Source organism: Cryptomeria japonica, chromosome 10 (genome assembly GCF_030272615.1).
Source record: "Cryptomeria japonica chromosome 10, Sugi_1.0, whole genome shotgun sequence".
Taxonomy (NCBI): domain Eukaryota; kingdom Viridiplantae; phylum Streptophyta; class Pinopsida; order Cupressales; family Cupressaceae; genus Cryptomeria; species Cryptomeria japonica.
In genome coordinates, this window is record NC_081414.1 from 9,973,744 (window position 1) to 9,995,350 (window position 21,607).

General features: G+C 35.9%; 3 protein-coding genes across 3 annotated transcripts in view; 1 reads left to right on the forward strand and 2 right to left on the reverse strand.

Moving 5' to 3' along the window:
• Positions 1–5,455: 5,455 nt before the first annotated feature.
• On the reverse strand, positions 5,456–8,393 carry LOC131069380 (PHD finger protein PERSISTENT TAPETAL CELL 1). The gene is made up of 3 exons (XM_058004767.2): positions 8,032–8,393; positions 7,679–7,928; positions 5,456–7,095 (listed from the first exon to the last, which is right to left on the reverse strand). Exons 1-3 carry the CDS (start codon positions 8,336–8,338, stop codon positions 5,820–5,822), a joined length of 1,833 nt encoding a protein of 610 aa, XP_057860750.1. The 5' UTR covers positions 8,339–8,393; the 3' UTR covers positions 5,456–5,819.
• Positions 8,394–18,883: 10,490 nt separating this feature from the next.
• LOC131069345 (zinc-finger homeodomain protein 7) lies at positions 18,884–19,739 on the forward strand. Its single transcript, XM_058004717.2, has one exon. The coding sequence runs from the start codon at positions 19,047–19,049 to the stop codon at positions 19,563–19,565; it is 519 nt and encodes a 172-aa protein (XP_057860700.1). The 5' UTR covers positions 18,884–19,046; the 3' UTR covers positions 19,566–19,739.
• A 689-nt stretch (positions 19,740–20,428) lies between these two features.
• The window catches only part of LOC131858743 (glycine-rich cell wall structural protein 1.0-like), a 71,266-nt gene continuing 70,087 nt past the window's right edge, over positions 20,429–21,607 (reverse strand). Inside the window, exon 3 of the mRNA XM_059212188.1 lies at positions 20,429–20,465. Within this exon, the coding sequence (XP_059068171.1) occupies positions 20,429–20,465 (37 nt within the window). The remainder of the gene's footprint in view (positions 20,466–21,607) is intronic.

Here is a 21,607-nt window from a genome sequence, read left to right on the forward strand (position 1 = left end):
AAGTCAAACTAGACAATCAAGTGCCCACTTAATATAGTTTCTTTGTACCACATCATATTGAGATAATTCAAAATCAAAATTAGAAAAATTAAAATTGGTGTAAAATAAGGTGAAGAAATATTGCAATATGAACTTTAAATGAATATTAGTGCAAATCTAAAACTAAAGATAAACCCTTAACAAAGTGATTGCAAAATCAAAACAAGAAGAAATCTATAACACATGAAACACTAGATTTTCGTGGAGAAACCCTTTCGGGGGAAAACTCCACCACAGAAAGAGAGGAAAGTATATTACTAATCAAATGAAGATTACAACAACAATACACTTCTCTTGTAGACCTCTATAATATCCGACAACACTTTTTTATCCTAGAAACTGAACAAGACTAAATGAATAACTCTAGCTCAAGGCCCCAATTTATAGAGATTTGTGAGGATGAATACCACCATGGTATCACCAAATAATAGGCTACAAAACCACCTACAAAAAATCACTTGTATCTCCTTGAAATGAGTCAAAAACACCCAAAATAGCCTCTTACAGATGTTACAACTGTCATAAGGCTCTCTCATGCATGGGCACCTGCATAAGGATTTCGTCATAAATATTGTCATAGAATCAATAATGGTTGTCATACCTATTATAGATGCTCTTACAACCTCTTACAAGTGTCCAACCACCTCAAAATAGAAGCTTCCAAAAGGTGTCACCTCTAAGCTATTTTGTCCTTTTCCCTAAAGACAAATGGTAAAAGTAACTTTGTGTTTACATGGTCTCTTCCACCACCATTGGCTAAACGATTTAACCTCTTATGGGTAAATTACAAAAAATATTAGGAAAATAATAAATTAAAAGATTTACAAGGTTGATGGCACCTAAATCCTATCAAAAATAAATAAATGAAAAATTATAAATCAAATTTTTAATCCCTTAAAGTTAGAAAATGATAGATTGTGACACTTCTTTTTTCTAATAGGATTTTCATTACTAGCAAGCAACACTTTTTAGATATCTCTCACATACAACATTGAAAAAATGATAAAAAAGGAGATTTCAAGTTATATATCCAACATAAACAATTTCTCAGAATCTTTTACTTGATGTGTCAAAATGTATAAAAAATAATCATTTTTGCAAAACTTAAAATGTTACTCAAGTGAATTTTAGGGACAATTTTAAACAAAAATTAAGTATAAATAATATCAAATAAATCCATAAGTATCAAAAGATCTATATATTTTTTTTTATAGAATTAACTCCACAAATTTTAGAGATAATATATTTGTTAATCTATAATTTAGAGATTGGCTCTACAAGTTATGGTTTAAATCGTAAAAAAGTAAATTATAAATACATCAATTCACACAACCCCAGTCTCAAATACACTAATTAAGTGAAATGTGATATAGATTTATATTCTTATCACCACAATCTAGTTTTGATGGAGCATTTACATTACACCCTACATCCAATAGTTTAAGTGACCTTACCTTCAAACAAGTATTTTTTATTTTATTATTGACTCCACCTGTACTTTGACAGTGTCACATGTAACACTAGGTTCACACCACTTGATAACATAATGAATCTCACATAGGAATGCAAAATTATTAGGCACCCTATACATTACAGTAGCATCAATGACGATGTACATGCTATCCTACACAATAACACGTCACTATTCAAATATGAAAAACACAAATATTCTCTCACAAAAGGCTCACAATAAACACTTCAATTATATGTCACCATTGAATGCATAGGGGGCATATGACTTGATATTTTTTTGGATACTATGCATATGTGTTATTTATGGGAAGAGAAACCATTCAAAATCTATGTGTGGGCTATCAATATTTCATGTGAAAACAACAACACACACAAACCTAAAACTATAGGTGAATTGACCCATCCAAGTGGAGAAGAATCATTCTCTCTACTATGCACCTATAAATGCACATCTCCTTGTGTCATCAATGCAATATAAATCAATAAATATTTTGAGTCATGATCACCTTTTTTCTCAACACAACAAGTTAGGATTACATCTAAATTTGAAGCATCTTCTAGTTCTTCTCAAAACTACAATTGCACAAAGTTCCTTAACTTCACTTCAATATGGTTGGGCTATCAATAATCAACAACCTACTTATATTGAATTCTTGACAACTAAATAAATAGGTGATACTCTAATTGGATAATAATGGAGTCAACATTATGTAATTTTGACTAGCACACCCCAACATTTGCATCATTAAAGTACACTGGTAATATTCTTTAAATTTATAATTCTCTTAGCATGTGTTAGTTCACAATTCACTTATGTATAGGAAGTGATTTCACATTCTTCAACATTGTTCATAGAATAGGTAAATATAAAAAATATGATAGAAACTAATAGGTACACACAAAAAAATGATAGGAAATAATAGGTGCACATCCTCTTATGTTACCAATATGATAAAATTCAATACATCTATGCACCATGTGGAATCATGCTGACATTTGTGTCTCTACACCCACAACACATTAAACTCACTTTCACATCTCAAAACTAAAAGTGCACAAATTTCCTTAACTTCAATCCAATATGGTTGAGCTATCGCTACTCAACACCATACTCGTGCTATGTTGGAAAACATAATCTACAAGAACTACTCTATTTTGATCAAATTGGGGTCAATATTATGCACTTCTAACTAGTAGACCCAACATTCACATCATTTTAGTAAAATGGTAGCATTCTCTAAATTTGTATTTTTCTTAGTGTGTTTTATTTCATAATTCACTCATATTTAGGAAGTATTTGCATATTCCTCAACAAGGCAACTTATGTACACATAAACCACTATGATAGAAATCAATAGGTGCACATATTATTATGTCACTGATGTGATGGAAACTAATTCATCTATGTGATGATTAACACTATTGTTGTTGTCTTCTCAACAACTCTCCCGCCTATGATTTCAAAATCGACTGTGGACACTATCGCATGCTCAACGGGCCTGCATTGCGCTACAACTCCTACACCTTCGGGTGATTTTGTAGATTCTCCACCTTCTCTCGCCCCCTTGGCTATGGCTGGTTAAGGTGTTGCTACTAAAGATGGTGGTCCAGTCGAGCCATTTGTCGGTGTTGGGTTTCCCCCTCTTGGACCTTTTCTACTATTGCTAGGTGGAGCTTCGCTCATGTGGCCAGATTTGTTGTTGGTCATCCTCCCAAGGGAAAATCTTGTCCTCTTCCTTGTGCCAAGTCCTCCCCTATTGTGATTTATTTTTTATTAAGAAAGCAATAAAACAAGGGTGTTGGCCCTATTGTGGTTTGTTGCCAAGATGTGGTAGAAAATGTTTTTTTCTACCAGTTTTGTGGGTTGGTTTGTATATTTGTTGGTTTTTTGCCTTCTCTCTCTGATCTACATTGTTGGGTGAGTGATTCTTGGAAGCCTTTAGTTGCTGGTAACATTGAGCTTTTCCAGTGTGCTAAGGGTTTTCATACTGCTTCATTTGCTTCCTTTAATGATCGTGACTTGGTATTGAGAAAGTTGTGGGCTTGCGAAGTCAACTCTCTCTCGGTCAAACCTTGGATAACTTCTTTTAACCCTCTTACTAAACCACTCAATGTGTGTCTTGTGGGTTTTCCTTCCCAATCTTCATCTTCATTTTTGGGAGCATTCTTGTTATGAGGCCATTGGCAACTCTATCGACTACTTCTTGAAGGTTGATGACACCATGTCCTTCATGGGTCATTCTACTTTTGCTCACATTTTAATCAACATTAACATCTCTATGCATCTCCTTGGAGATGTGGTTCTTATAGTTGGGGATAGACCATGGACTCAATCTTTGGATTATGAGGGTCTCCCCTTTCATTGTTGTAGATGCTTCTTAACTAGTCATTTAGCTTCATATTGTTCTTTCTCTCATCGTAAAGGTGTTGCTACTATGTGGAAAGATGCTAATGTTGATCATTTGACTGTTGATGCTTCTAATTTTAATGTCTCTTCACATCATGATGATGACTCCTCTCGGGATGAGATTTTGCCTCTTACTATTGTTGTGGCCTCCTCTGCCCACCTAGATCCTACTCCCCCTATTGCTGCTAGTATGGCCTCCTCTGGTCCTAAGGTTTTTACTCCTATTGCTCCTATTTTGCAACAAGCTTTGATTGTTGATCTACAGTCTGCTCTAAGTGCTAACAGACCCTCTACTAGGATTTTGCCCCTTGATCCCACTTGTAATGATGTTCCTAATAGTAGTATTGCCTAGACTATTGTTTGTTGTAAGTGAAAAGGAAATTCTTGCCCCCCCAAACTCTTCCTCAAGTTGTGGGTGATTCTTCCCACTCTTGATTTGGGATCCTAGTTTTCTGCTAGTGTGTTGTTGATGATTTGTTTGGCTTTTAACAATGGTCTTGTGACATGTTGTTAATGACCTATTCAACCAAAGTTTGTATAGGGTCAACATCAGTGTTTTGTTGCTTTTCATATCAAAATATATTTTTTATCTATGCACCCTCTAGCATCAGACTGAATCATGCTCACCTTTTTGGTTTTGCATCCATACAAAGTCATGCTCACATTTACATTGGAAAATTCATAGTTCTTCTCAAAACTAAAAATGCACAAATTTTCTTAATTTCACTCCAATATGGTTGAACTATTAGTACTAACACCATACTTGTACCATACTAGACACTAGGATCTAGAAATGCTACTTTGATTGGGTAATTTTGGAATTGAAATATTATGTCATTTTGACTAGCATACCCCGCCATTTGCATCATCATAGTACATTGGTAATCTTTTTTGAATTTAAATAGTGTTCTTAGCATGTGTTATTCCACAATTCAACATGAACATAAAGTGTTTACACATTGTTCAACAAGGTAGCATAAGTACACATAAACCCTCTTCTTTCAACTTTTAAAGTACATTCATATCACATTAATTCTTTGGCATGCATAGGAATCCACAACATGATCATCAAATCAACAACATTACACTAGAACACTTGGGCGTTGTAAGTACCCCCCATAAATTGGGACATTAGTTCTTTAAGAAAGGTTATATGATCAAATTTGTAATTATGTTTATCACATTTGCACAACCCATTAGTAGATAAGTACATCATTATGTATGTATTATCACACACCATAGTTATACTTTTATCATCTAATTAGTTCACCACATATTAGCGTTTGCATAATTAACCATACTTTTTTGTTTATGTTACCTTTAGGTACATCAAAAAATAATGGGGGACCATAATTCTTTAATAAAGGGTAGATCATCTAAGCACGAGTACACATACTAATTCACCATGTCATCATTAGTTGCTAACAACCTTCCTCAATGCATAAGAAAACACAATAGAAAACAATGTTGGTGCTAATTAAGGATAGAATTTAAAGTGAATTAAATGACCAAAGGTTGCATTGCACCAAATCAAGATTGAGCCAAAGATTAAGATCAGCCTATAATGAGATATATTTTTTTTATACAAAATCTAAGGCAATTGACATATCAAAGATGTTCATTTTTCTATACTCGACATATCTTAGCTGTTAATTAACACATCTGAGGCGAAAGGCGTGAATGTGATAAAAGACTTCATCCCTCCAACTAACCGTTGAAATGCTGGTTGTACCTGGCAACCTTTTCATACCTTCATCTATTATTTTACTCAGACCTTTCTTGCAACACACGCCACTCCTTATTCAAAGGGGAGGGCGTAATTCGCATGAATAGTAAATACACAGAGCACAAAATTCCATTACAGTGAGCAAAATATACAGTCATACTTGAGTATGTGCACTTACACCAGGGCTCCAACCAGCCCAACGGCACAGCGTTTACACAGAACAGATCGGGAAACGGAGTCCACGTCAGCAATTCCAGCGCAGCGGGCTTGTTGCCACGAACCACAGGAGTCGCAGGCAATCACTCTGTGCCCATCGTCATCGTGGCTGCCACGTAAGCAATTAACAACACACGTGTCCACTCCCCCTTGGTACCTTAACTCAGAGGACATGTCGATGCCGCTGCCTTTCACTGCCACGCAGGAACCCGACTCAACAAGCCCGAACAACAGATCGTCATCCTTTCCCTCCAGATCAGCGAGACATTCCACGTGGAAATGACGTGTCACATAGTACGTCTCCCTCAGAGCTCTCTCCGCTTCTTTCTTCAAATCTCCGATTGTTGAATAAGGTGGCATGACAAGCAAGTCCGGCGGCGCTGACTCAGCAGAAGGAGGGTCGTCCATGAGCCGCACTCTGCACATGATTCTCAGCATCTCGTCATCATCGAAACCCCAGCGATTGGACGAACCCCTCCGCGTCACCTCACCCAGGTAATCCTTTACCAATTGTTTTGTCTCCACAATCATTCTCACAATGCTCTTCTTTTCCATCACACATTTATACACAGATGCCACGTCACTCCACACGGCGTCTCTGGTTAAGCAGTCCACGTCAGCCGCGGCTGACTGTACCTCCTGCAAGCTGTACTCGAGGATTTTCGTTACCGGATTGATCGCTCTGAGTACCACGTGTCGTCCCACGACACGGTTTCCCAGCGACTTGAGCACGAAGTCCAGCAGACCGGTGTCCCCGATGCGGCCACGTGCCACGTCTCGGACCTGCTGACGTGGCACCCACCCATTTGCACCGCAGATCCTTAGAGCTTCTATTACCACGCTGGTCGCCAGCTCGACTCTCTTGGGCGACCAACGGCAAGGCGTCGTCATATGTGTTATGGTCGGTCTAGGACTAGTTCTAGCGCTAGTGTTGTAAGGAAGGCTGGACTTGAGCTCCATCATGAAGCTCATGAGGTTGCCCAGAGTGTTCAATGAGTTGGCACTGAGCTTCTGATAAGTGCCCACGACTGAGGCCATTCTTAGCGACCCTTGAAGCAACGTGGCCAATGGGATTCCCTTAGTTTCCTCCATGGATTTTGAGAAACTCTCATGGCTAATGCCGGAACCCACCTGAAATCCCCATCTGCCGAACCACGTGTCCCCGTAGGCCAGGCAGTGTAGCACCCTCAGTTCCATCCCTTTCTTCTTCGCTATGTCCTCCACACTCACCTTCCTGCATGCACATAAACTCCTCAGCACACAAAACAAACATTCTATTTCACATTTACTAATCCAATGTAACAAAACACATGAACTCAACCCCCTCTACCTTAATAAGCTGGCTGCGAGCTTTCTAGCGTTTCTAACTGTAAGTAGATCACCCATACATAGCTTACTACTCTTGTGGGTCACTTGTTTACTACATTAATTTCTCCATTAGCAATTTTTCTATTTTTTTTTACAGAAAAATCGATTGTTAGCCCTTAATACTACGTTATTTTTTTCAAGAGGAATCAATCTATGATTGATTTATGATCAAGAATTTAGTTCTTAATTATAGAAGAAACCCTTCGATAATCTCTTTTGTAATGTGCAATGGACTCTCCTCATTAATATTACTAAAGACGGCGACGACTCATCATAAACCCATGATCTGATTTGTGGGGCATAAACACCACTAATATACTCATGTAAAGTAAATTATTTGCGCGTCATTGTGAGTTTGCTTACAAAATTGGGTCATTGAGATTCAGCCTGAACTTAAATTCAACAACAAGACTAAAAAGCAAGAACAAGAATCAAGATAATGACGGCACCTGGCTCTAAGCATGGCACAAATCCGGTCCCAGAGATCCAAAATTTCTCTTCCGGAGGCATTCATGGACCCCTTCTCTCTCCCATTAATACACAACAAATGCCCAAAACCATTGGAGTGAATCATCCCATGCAACAGATGGCTCTGCATGTCCAAAACACTCGTGGGTTGTGTTCCATCCTCGTTGCTTCTTCTCTGCGCAGGTATGATAAAATGGTACCTACATTTTGATACCAAATGGCGGCTCCACCCTGCAAAACAAAGAATCCACTGCTAATCAGACATCACACTTGCAAAAACTATAAAACCTTCTTCACACTACTTATATGTCATGGGGGTCATTAGACTCTTTACCTACGCGTCGACAATAGTTACAGTGAGGTCGAAGGGCCGTGTCTACCATTTCCTGAAGGAGGAACATAGAAATATAACAAGTGTCGTCGACCTGGAGTGAAATGGAGCGTACAGTCATTCCATCGACAAGATAATTCTCTGTGTGGAAAAAATTCTGCAAGAAAAGGCGAATGTTGTCTCGGAAGGGGCCGTCAAAATCTGAAGGACATCCCGGGTCTCCGAACGTCTGGAATCCATACAAGACCCTATTACCACCGATTTTCTCCCTACGTTTCCTCTTCCCAGTATAATCACTCGACCCCGACATTACGCGATCGAATCCCTCCACCGCCACCAACTAGTAGTATGAATTCCAGCGGGAGGCATCTACTTACAGAAAGTTTGATCATACGGTGGGTGCGTGGAACTAAATAGCTGGAGGCCTCCAAAAGAAAAGAACAAGTGTATGCAAGCAAAAAGTGTGAGGCCGTAGAAAAATGGAGGCTCATGAACGCCGTCATAACTCTTGTGGTGTGGGGCGTCCCACATTCTAACGGCAACGGCAACGGCACCACAAAGTAAGGTGGTGCAAAAATATAGTTTTTAGATATTTATCGTATCTCTGCGGTTTGGAGCAGGAAACGGGGAAACCCTATCTCAAAACAAAAACACCATGTGCATTAAGTGATTTGTACATTTTTTCTCCTCACCTCAAATTTCCCGTTTTAATTCGCGTTGTTTCGTTGATTACGGGAAGCAGATTTTTTCGTTATTCTACTCTTCGTACAACTGGAACAACTACTTGTTTGGTCGAGATCTATCTCTTGAAATTGTTTTTTTTTCTTTTCAATTTTACAATATCTTTTAACAAAATAAATAGTTAGATTAGGGAACATATGTTAATTAAAAGCCTATTAAAACATTATCTATTAGATCAGTAGTCATGTAAGCATGAATAGTTGAGAAAGAAGTTACTAATTAGAGCAATTGTGCAATTTTTTTGGTGGTCAAAGTAATCGGTTAATAGGGCAATAGAGAATATATATCAGACGTCACCTCAAAATGATCACTTTTTGACCGTAGCATGGATAACAAATCCTCCTGCATCATCGTAGCTATCCGAAAGTCGAAATAATAGTTACTAGCATGTGTGTACATACATACATATACATATACATATACACACACATGTGTGTGTGTGTTGAGAGATATCTTCCTAGAGCTTCCTATTGCAACTTAATGTGAGAAATTGATTAAAATATACACCTCAAGAAAGATATGTTTGTGTATAATCATGTTCAAGTGCTTAGATGGCTTGTCCATGTGGCATCTTGCCTATGTGACAAGTTAGATAGCATGATAGGTAGGATATTTTTCTTTATATACCTCCACTTCTCTCTTATCTACTCACTCACTCTTTTCTACAATCATTTTCATTTATTTCCAGTTCTCTTTCATTATTATTTTTATTTGCCTAATGTTCTTGACTAAATCTCACGTGATATTAGAACCACACAAGTGCAAATGGAGATGCAATTCATTTGCAAGCAAGTTCATCATGAGGATTTAAAGTGAGGGCTGCAAACTCGAGCTAAGGCTGCAAATCTAGTGCGAATTTCTGCAAAGTTCGTTAATTTGAATGGAGATTTTCAAATATTTGGTGAAATTCAATTTATTGTTGCAAATTCTTCGTAATTTCATCAATATTAGCAAAATTCTCTCGCATTTTGGTTATTATTTGCAAAATTTCACCTCATTTTGCATTGGATCCATATGTGGAAAGGCATTTTTTGTGATCAATATTTGTTTTGAAATCTGCATTCGCTGTTGAAATATTGTAAAAATTTGCAGTATTTTGACGAAGATTCGAAAATAATATTGAAATATCAAGTCAAATTTTACTATTCTGGTGAAAAATTTGCAAAAGCAACTCAATATTTACAAGAGGTTTGGTCGATCTGGCCATTATTCTGTTTGCAAGCATTGTTTTTCATATAAATCTGCAAATATTGGCATCGACTTGCATATTAGGTGAATCAGCTTCCTTTGGAGTTTCCTGTGGCTGTATTTGCTTTATTTTGGCATCAAATATCAAATCTCTGTTTGGCGATCTGTTGTCATTATTCCAAGTGACCTTTGCAAAGGCTCATTTTCGGGTTTGCATTTAAACTAGCATCATTAAATCTCAGTTTGCACAGGATTTACATCAAATATTTGCAGATCGTATCCAACAAATAGAGGCAAAATCTGCATTTGACATTTGGGAATAATCTTTGTTCAGCGCTAAAATCCTCGTGTTGTGGTTTGAGGATCTGCACTTGGCGTTAAAACCTGTTGGCTGTAGCATCCAAATTTGCAGTAGTTTTCTTTGTCTTGACTTGGCATATGAAATTGACTCTGCCATCTGCAATCTGTTTGAAGGGAAAATGTTCAGTTCGACGCTCTGATCATCTTTATTTGACTTGGTTCTAGCGTTTTCTTCCACTCTTTTTTGGTGCTCAGTTTGGGCGACCAACAATTAACTGGCAAATCGACTTAGGAACTTGCTAAGTTTGGCATTTAATTTCAGATCTACATGGTTCTGATCTTAGTTGTGGTGTTAAAGGTAAATTGACTTTGAATTTGCATTTCTACCTGCTCTTTAGCATGGTCTTTCCTTGTATGGGGGCGACGAAATCAATGTCTTCTTAATGTTGGGATGTGAAGCCCAACGGTCACATGATCTTTTGGCTCTCTCAACTCTTTGATTCATAGTTGAATATGAATGTATAAATATGTCTGCAATCTATGTACTATGTGTAGTTTTGATATCGATTAATACAGTTATCTTTGCTTGAGAGTGGACGTAGGCGATTGCCTAACCACTATAAATTCGTGTCTCTTATTATCTGCTTTTATTTTGTTCTTAGTTTAGTTTTCTCTACTTGTTTTAATCTTTACAATTGGTATCAGAGCTTAGGTGAAGTTAGGTTGAGCAGAGATGGAAAGGTAGATAGATAGAGGATTGAAAATTCTCGAGAAGATGCAAAAGTTCGAAGTTAGAAAAATGAGTTGTTGGTATTGTGGCAAGCGAGGCCACGTCAAAAGAAATTCTTGGTCTTTCAAGAAGGCTAAAAGGCAACCAAAAGATGAAGACACCGATTCAGTCATCGAAGAATTTCTTGCAAATTTAGACTCGGTGGAGAGTAAAATTGTGCAAGCAAAAGTCAAAACAAAACATCACGTACATTGGTGGGATGGCTAGAAAATGGAGGAAAATTCGGCTGAAGAAGAAGAGTGTACGCCATCGGAGACCCAAATTGAATTTGATGTTGATTTAAATGCCTCTCGAGGTGAGGAGGAGGATGCAGATTGGAGTAAGGGAGCAAAGCAACGAAGCCCGGAAGTAATTGAGGCTTTGAAGGGCTTTGCAGATGGCGTGGCGTTGTGTCAAGTTGCTCCGAAGAGGCCATTCCATACCGTGGGTGTGAGAAACATTTTGGCAATGAGAATGGTGTCAGACCCTGGTGAAGTGTCCAAATGATGGTTGCGTAAAGCATCACCACAACTGAATAAATGCAAAGTGACATGAACAAAGAAGTTGGTTGGCCACTATGTTGGTCAGGAAATGATTTGCATGACCCTTTGTGGAGACTAGTCATGGCAGTTGAAGAGGCTACAAAGCCTACTAAGGGGAAATCGAGCCGTGGGCATTGATGAACAAGCCCATAAGAGGATAAGAATGGAAATTGATACCCCCTTGAACATCTTAGACACGGTAGAGATTGAGAATTTTCGAATTCCCATGGATAGGGAGTCGGGAGAGAACAAGAGTCGGTCCACTGTCGGAGACACCCTTTTGCATGGAGTAGTGACTATGGCGAAGACGAAGGAGAAATCTCAGGCAAATGGCATAGAGGCAGCCAACAAGGATACTAATGCTTCTCGAGTAGAGAAGGTCATTGTTGGTCAAAATGCGGGAAAGAGTACTAGGTCGTCTGAGTCAGATGACTTGCAAGAGCCCAAGGCGGAAATTCACCAAGCAGCTAATGAAGAATATGCACCAGAGAATGTTATTGTTAAGGAGATATTGTTAAGGAGAGCGGTGATAAAGGTAATGATTTGCAAGAATTTGCAGTGAAAAGCACTCTAGAAACTGAGGAGAATGGAATTTCCTCCCTATGGCTAGAAGACAACGACCTTCCTCCTTGCAAGTTCTAGCTTAGAGAAATGGGTGTCGATAAGAGGCATGCTCTTGGAGGAGAAATTCAAGTACCCCGCCATTAATTGGATACGTTTTCGGAGTTTGAGAAGTTGCATGACAAGGAGTTTGCATTGCAGGAGTGTGAGGCAGGGATGTGTGACTGCGTGGTAACTCCTCCATGTATGCCTGTAACAGGGGAAATGATCACCGTGGCATACATGCGATCAAAAGAGTTTATGATGGACAAGGGAAATGTCCATGAGGTTTGCGTTGGAATGTTGGACAACATTTTCCCAGTTTTGGCGATGGTTGTGAAGGCAGAGAGGGTTCCTGCCGCTATCATCAGTCACTATACTAAATTGGAGAAATCATCATTCTTTTGCTAGCTCTTGCAGTTCGGCGAATACAAGGGCACCCACAATGAGTGGGTAATTGGTGAGAATCCTAAGTTAATTGATGAAAATCATGAGTTTGTTTCATCATCCGTGGATGTGGGGATTTTGGTTTTTGCTACCAAGGCATTTGTGCAGTACTATGTTACTGTGTATGAATGGGCTGATCTTTTTGGAGAATCGGCTAGGCTTTGGTGTAGACATTGCCAAGCTTTGGCTCCCGAAAATGCTACGGCTGTGATGGTCCTCAAAGGAGAAGTTGCTCTGGCAACAATCGTTGTTGGTCATACTTAATAAGTTTTGGTTGCAGAGAAGGGGAGTATTGGTGCTCTTGACTATAATGGAAGAATATATTTTGAACTAGTCGAATGTATTGTTCCTGGTTATGGAATATTGGGTCAACTTGTGTCTGGAATAGGAGACTTATTGTTTATAACTCCGATTTGATTTAGAGAAGGCGTATCCACGGTGTACTTGAACAAGAGTTCACAAAGTTAAAGTCTTGCAAGCTAGTTGTAATGTGAGTTTCGAAATGAAAACAGGGATGTCACAGTGCATAGTTGTGTCGGTTGGTCTTCATGGGGGAGATTGTTGGGATGTGAAGCCCAATGGTCACATGACCTTTTGGCTCCCTCAACTCTTTGATTCATACTTGAATATGAATGTATAAATATGTATGCACTCTATGTACTATGTGTAGTTTTGATATCGATTAATACAAGTGTCCCTGCTTGAGAGTGGACGTAGGCGATTGTCGAATCACTATAAATCCGTGTCTCTTGTTATCTGCTTTTATTTTGTTCTTAGTTTTGTTTTCTCTGCTCGTTTTAATCTTTGCACTTAAGGCATCTGACCTATCATTATTCCAAACAACTTCATTCTCATCATTACAACTTGGAGCTATGGTCTATAGTACTTCCACGTCCATCACTTCATTGCCTGACATCTTGATAACTTGTTTTGGCGCAAATGGACATCGAACTTGGTGATTTGGTCTTGCATGTTGGTGTTTGAGACTGACCATTGACCTTCAATCTGGCATTATATCTTCGCTTGGAGGCAACAATGAAACTTGGGGTATCCATTTTTTACTTGAAATTCGATCAATGTTTGGGCAAAAAGTGGATCTTTTTTCAGATGGTTTAAATCACACAAATTAAGCTTTGATTTCTAGACTTAAAAGTGTTAAACACTCGGACTTGACTGACATTCTCTACACTTAATATGTTGCTTAGTGTGTGTGGTTTAAGGTTGGCCCTATTTTCCTTTGAGTGGGAAAAGAATGGTGCATTGAAAATCACTAAAAATTGAATGGTGTTTATCTAAGGCTATCAAATTGAACCATTCTTGCAATTTTCTCCTCTCATTTCTCCCTTTTTTTCTCACTCTTTTATTATTATTGTTATTATTTTTCAAAAAGTCATTGTAAAATTGTTTGTAGTGCATTTTATAGGCAAATTGGCAAAAATCAAATTGTCAAACTTTCATATTGCAGCTCAGATTTGAATATCATATGTTTTGAAAGAAGTCAAAATTTCATGCCTAATCAGATGGACTCTATTTTTAACAATGTTTATAAAGTGTCATCTTTCATTCCATTTGGACTTGCCTATGCATTACACTCATAAAGTGTGTGTTGCAAGGGGGGTCTCTAAAATTGAATCAAGGGGGAGTGTAATCGATGTTGTATCTTGTATGCTTCCACATTTCTTCAGTTTGTGACTAATTGAGATATAATGCGGACAATGCATGCAATCACAAGCTGAGATAAAGTTTCACTTTTGGGAGGGTCCATCATGTCATCCAAATAAAAAATTCATCCATTTGTTGTTAGGCTTAATCCAAAGAATCACTATCATGAGAGTGTTCTACTACCCTATCTCCTTGGACTCATTCTTAAGCGTCTTGACGAATATCAAAAGAATAAACAGTTTAACAAAAATGACAAGGTTTGTGGACTAATAGACAATTACAATTTATGAGAGATATATTCATCACATAGAACACATTGAGTGCCCTTTCACTGCCATCATCTAGTTATTGTTTGGAAATCATGATGTTCCCTTCATTATGGCACCTACTACCTCGGCTTGTGTGGATACTTCCTTAGAGAGTGATCAATTTTCATAAATTATTCCTTCGTATACTGTTGTTTCCATAGTTGAGGAGATGAAGTCTCCTCTAGCTGAGGACATTTCATCTCCTCCAATTGAGGACACTCCATCTATTGTTGCTACTTCTGAGTTCAGTGATACTTCTTTGACATCATCCAGTGTTTAAGTGTAGTAGGATTTTTATCGTCTTCTAGAGACAACTCATTGGAATTTGATCTATATGTGACAAGGCATAACGTATTAATAACAACATAATAGGGGCTTGGGACTAGATGCTATACTTTAATAGTTTTTTGATGTTATGCAAGTTGTTATGCCTAGAACTGCTGTAATTTTGGTCTCTATTGTAAACACTGAAATGTAATTATTTTGATCATGATGTAAGGCTTGGTGTAAACACAGTATCTATCTCTTTTTGTTTCAGTTGATGATCACTCCAGACTTTGATAAGGGTTGATGCTTCATATAATGTATCTCTGATTTCTTAAACTATGTTCAATAGAAAAAAAATATCCGGTTGACAAGATACTTTACTAGTTTTAAAGAATTTTATGGGTCACTTGATAGTATTATGATTAATTTTTAAAAATTTATTGGTAATAATTTAAGATATTTTTTATGATTCTATAAAAAAGAAGCGACTTTAAATGTGTTAAATTTTATCAAAATTGATGATCATTTATAAAGATATCTAATATTTACACAATAAGTATCGAGCATACGGAGGAAAATTTTATCAATTTCATTTAAGGATGCTAGATAATCTCTTTTGTGAGATGGATATTACAGTCGTAGCAAATATTATTTAGTTATGAAAAATATTTGGTTGATTGATTATTACAATGAAATCATTTATATGTTTAACAAGTTTCTTGGGTTATTGTTATTAGATTTTCACAATCAATGAGGATGTCGTTGTTGTTTTTCGATTTAATTGTGTGAGACATTTTAGCATGAGCATCTACATTAGACTCCATTATCCATCATTAGCATGGTAGAGAGATCAACGAGATGAAAAATAGTTAGTTGCAAATCAAGTCTAACTAAAAAAGGGGGAATTAAAGGGATGAGAGAGGGAAGGTTGCACATGGTACAAGGTGCAAGAATGTGACAAAAAAAAAAAAAAGAACAAATTTCTTAATGAAACACTAAAAATTAACAAAATCGGCTTTGGAGTAACATAAAGTTATCTAACATACTTATAGATATTTATAAACATCTATATTGATAACTAGATATATAAGTATATAAATAAGTATATAAGTTTAGGTTAATTGATGACTAGTTTTATTATCTTTTGGTTTATATTTAGCTAAACTCGTGGGACTATAGTTTTTTATTTCCAAGTCAAATGTGTGGATGGCTTTCCATTCGATGACTTAGATTCTTGTACAAGGTTGTGCTACCATTATTATAGGTAAGGACAATATGTGTTAGCCATGTTTATGCCAACCTGTACCTAACATGTATGGTCACATTAGATGTGTATATAAGATGCTACCAAATATCAAAGTTATATGGATTATATTACATGTGCCATAGGGTACTACCATTTATTGGATGTATATGACATCTAATATTAGATTTGCATGGATCCATTTCTTGTGATGCATGGACCACCAAGTATCATGCACATATGTGAGCATAACATGTAATGTTGATATCACATGTGTTGTATATATTTAGTCCACTAAGAAGATACAAATAAGCATGTGCAAAACATATGTTATGATACATAACATAGAGATACATGTATAATAATACATAATGTAGAGAGATATAATGCATATGTGAAGCATGATGCTTGTAAAGGAATTGAGGAAGCTACAAAGTTTTACTCACAAATAATTCTTGATTGTATAGGGGGGAATTGGTAAGCTTGATTCTTATGTGGCTATTTTTAAAGTAGTATTACTAGATATGTGTCTATGTGAAAGATTTGCATGAAGTAGTTGTATTGGGGATGCAAAACAATGAGTGTTCTTAATAGTTTGATGTGTACAGTTGTTCTTAGATCAAATATCTTTTCTTAAGGATCAATGGTCCCCATTGCATTTTTTTGTGCATTGAATCTAAGTTTTTAGAAGTCTAATAATGATCTAATGAGCTAGTATGTGCAATTGAGTGTGTAGATCGCTATGTACATGCAGCCTGGGCATATGTCATTATTATTCCTATGATGATATTTTCTAGGTAATTACTTATGCTACATAAAGTCTTGTGGTCATACCTTGATGGATTTTGTTTGTAAAAAATTATTCACTAATAACCATTTAGAGTTATATCACGTTAATATAATCAAGTAAATGATATTTTTCTACAATCAAGTAGAGTTGCATGGTTATATCAGACATATCATATCACATCACATAATCTTTATTGTATCATGGAGAACATTTTCATACATGTATATTATAGATTTTTCAAATTACTTGCTACTTATTTATATTTTAGTTGTGTGATAGACACTACTCGTTGTATATATTTTATCAGTTTTGCATGTTCCTATAGAACACTCTTGCCAAGGAGAACACATGAAGAATATAAGAATGGACCAAATGACTTTTTAAAATGTCTAAATATTTACTTTCCATGCATGGCTATGAATGATCATTTATTAGAAGTGCACACTCATATTAGATTTGCATCCACCTTCATTGGGAGGAAAATGTATTGGTTAAATTATGTCAATTCTCATATAGTTTTGGGTTCATTTTGATGGAATGTCTTAATACAAATATATATTGACAAGTGGCACACTCTTGTCTTAAGTTTTGCTTACAACCCAATAAAATTTCATATTTGCATCTATTTCCATTCATTTGGACTTATCCCATCCCTAATTATGCAAATTCTCATTCACCATATACACGTCATTTATAAACCTACATTTACACCCAAGTCTACACATTCATTTATTGCTCTAAAAATAGTACCTTTTTTTGTCGTGGGCAAATATTGATTGCCTTGATAGTTTAGTTTTAACCCCAAATACAAACTCTCAAATTTGAATTTCAAAATTTCTACCCCTTCTCACTAGCCATTGTGAGGTGACTTGACACGCATTTTTGTAAATTATTGTCATGTCTTGATATTTAAAGACATTCAATGTGTCATTTATACACACTTAGATAATGATGGCTTATATGTTGGAAGAAGAAGAAAATTAATAGAGCCTATTTTGTTTCTAAGGACAGAAATCATAATTTGCATTAGAAACGCATTGGGCATCTACAAGTCTGTGTTCATGTTGTCTTCAATTATTTTATCAAAGCCATAAAGCTAGTTTGATGGGGTCTTGATCTAGGAGAATTTGACCTGAGCAATTCAACAATATCCTCTAAGTTGTTTGTAAGCACTTCCTTGACATTATAAGGCAAAGAAGGCAAGCAAATCACTACAGTGAATTTCTATCAAATTGTTCTCATATGTGATACATCATTCCTATGCATCAAGACTTCCCCATGGTGTTAGGGTTCAATTAGATCCCAATATTGTATTTGGATTCAACCCACATATGTTCTTGAGATTGCACAAAATCCAAACTATTCATCATCCCCTAAACATTGATTTTGTGTACTTAACATTAACATTAACTCTTCATCATTATTTCCAATATTAAATATACCTATCTCCTTATTCAATTTCTAAATATTTATTAAAATTATTTTATACTAGACCTTTGATTAAATTTAAATTAACTAAATACTTAGTGGGATTTTATTCCCTTACACATATAAACCTGCAACAAATTCCTCATGCGAATAAGTTTGTGAAGGTGAGCAGATATGCCTCTTGATGCCCGTGGTGTTTGTAGTGTGTGTGCGCCAGCATTACAAGAATAATATGGAATATGGCAAACTACTTGATTGCATAAGATCACGTTTAAAATAACATAGTGGACGTGAAGCCTATTACATCAAGATACTACTAGATTTAATGATATCTTAACTAAATAATAATAAATATTAATAGACGATTTGAGGAGAATTAGTATATGATCATGAGGAGATTTCATCTTGTTTAATATTAATATACATGATCTTATTGTGATACGCCAAACAAGCACTGCCATTAGTTTAATTCTTGTGTTTAAGACAATCTCTGGCAGTTCACGTGCATTAGTGAAGTCCTGGTCATCTTAAATACAATGAGATTATGAATGAATGAATGAGACTTTTCTAGGTAATTTGGGATTAGTATAGGAGGGTTTTGCTTGCACCATCATGGTCTTTTGGTTTTAGTTAGTTGGGCTGATTCATTCATATACTATGAGTGAAGTTGATGAGTAGGTAGATGAAGAAACTAGAGATCAGGTTGAGGGCAAATTAGGGTTATCTTTGTCCAATGGAGAAAGGTGTGACATACAGAGAGTGCATGAAGAATCATGCTGCAGGTTTAGGAATGCATGCTACTGATGGGTGTGGAGAATTCATGGCAAGCACTGAGTCAGCTCTAAAATGTGCTGCATGCCACTGTCACCGTAATTTTCATAGAAGAGAAGAAGGAGAAGAAGGAAGAGGAGAAGGAGGAGGATATTATCATTATAATCATCAGCCCTGGAATTACTACCACCATGGTCATATGGCATCTTCTCCAGTGAGCTCTGTCATACCCATGAACTTCAAGGAAGAGGAGCAGCAAGGCCTTCATATATGTTGTTCCTCATCTTCTAAGAAGAGGAGATTTAAGACCAAGTTTTCCCAGGAGCAGAAGGCCAAGATGCTTCAATTTGCACATACTGTGGAATGGAAAATGCCCAGTGAGGATGATGCAGCTGTGCAATGTTTATGTGAAGAGGTGGGTGTGAGTAGGCAGGTGCTTAAGGTCTGGATGAATAATAACAGGCCCAAATGCCCCAAGTGATATCTAGTTAGTTTTACTTCTCTTTTACATAGACAGATACATATACATATAAAAAGTTTTCAGTGTCCATATTGTACAAATCAGAGGCTTTTTGTTTAAGATGAAAGTATCATGTTCATATATATATTCAGGGATTATGGCTTGTAATTTGAAATTAAAGACATGAGTTATGAATGTTCTTGCATATTGTTCAAAGGAATCCGATTATATATATCATTCGATTCTGATGTTTTGTAATTTAATTGATTTTTAATATTTTATAATCCAATTTGATGTTCATCTTGTTAATCAGTTAGAAGATGAATTTAGGATCTTTCATTTTCCACAGATCAATTAGAGTTGAATCGAGCACCAGTCTTTTTTAATCGATTAGAAGATGAATTTAAGATCTTTCATTTTTAAGTTTTAACGGATCAATTAGAATTGAATCAAGAACCTTTCATTAACTGCTAAAGTGCTCTTATCATTGAGTCACCAGTCTTTTTTTAACCCATTTCAGTCAATGAAAACCCATTTGAATAGAGAGGATTTCCTCAGGTTTCATTGAGAAACATAACAATTTATGTAAAATATCTTATTAAGCTTTTCATGGGCTTAATTCTACATAAATATACAGTGCAGCAGATTGATATCACACTTTATTTGTTTTCTCTTTCAAGACCTTTTCAATTTTTCTATTTGAATTGCCATCTTAACAGATTATAATTCTTGTAAGAACAAGCTTTAAATGTGATCAAACTGTACAGTTATAAAAGTTATGTTTACTTTATCTCTCATCACTGTTTCTGTTTATGACTCGCTCCATATTCATGTCTAGCTAGTAATCATTACAGGGTTTTCACATTAATATTATTAGTCCCCCATCAAGGCAGTTCTGCAAATGCAGACTGTGCCGCTGCCCTACAAAATATTATTCTGAAAGCTAGATTAAATTTAGAATAAAGCTCCTGTAATCAACAAATTAAAACTGTATTTATATGATTGGGTGTGATTTTCATTGTAGGTGAGTTTTAGAAGTGTATTGGGAGCTTCACAATAAAATACATAAAGGGAAAAAAAGAGTTGATAGCTCAACAATATAAATGCTAAATGAAAACATGTTCTGCAAGAAATGAGATAAAAATAAATAGGTAACTTTTGAACAAAATGTTGTATCTATTTTCAAAGGGATTACTTTGTTTCATTTTTTTTAAAGGAATGAGAAATATATTTAGAAGCATCATTTCACATAATTAAGGATATATCATCATTTGTTGAGTTTTATGACAAAAAGAATTCAGATCAAGAAGTTAATATTGGAAATCGAATAAAACTGCATGTTTCAGAGGCAAGAATAATTAATGTAAAAATGGGGCTTTAAATATATTTTATCAATTGAAAGAATAAGAGTAATTTCTTCTTTCAATATACAAAATTGTTGAAGCTAGATGTGAGTTTGTTGTCGTGTTTGATCAAGTTATTGTTAGATATGGAAGATACCTAAGTCATATAATTGTTATTGATAGAATTGATCATAAAGATTGTCACTTCAAATTTGTTAGATTTATTAATAATAAGAGCTCACTCTCTCATGTTTTTATTGCTTAAAATTAATTATATGTCAAAATTTTTGACATGTTAGACTTGGGCATATAAATTATAAAGAATTACAAGGCATGGTTAGAAGATTAAAAAGGATTTCAGCCTTTAAAGGTGGGTGTGAATAATGTATTTTACATTAATGCCATCGAGATTCTTTTGATTTAGGCAAAGCATAGATAATAATTTCCACTACAATCTATTCATAGTGATTTATATGAACTAAATTATCCTTCACTTTTTTACTCCAAGTATCTTCTCATTTTTATTGATGAATATAGTAGATGAGTGTTTGAATTTTTTCAACTGTTCAATGCATTGGTTGAAAATATGAGTGACAAGAAAATTAAATGTTTAAGAATAGATAATGGAGGAAATATTGTAATTATACATTTTAACCATTTTGTGAAACATATATTATATGAAAGTGCAAAGAACTTTTTTATGTACCCCTTAACAAAATT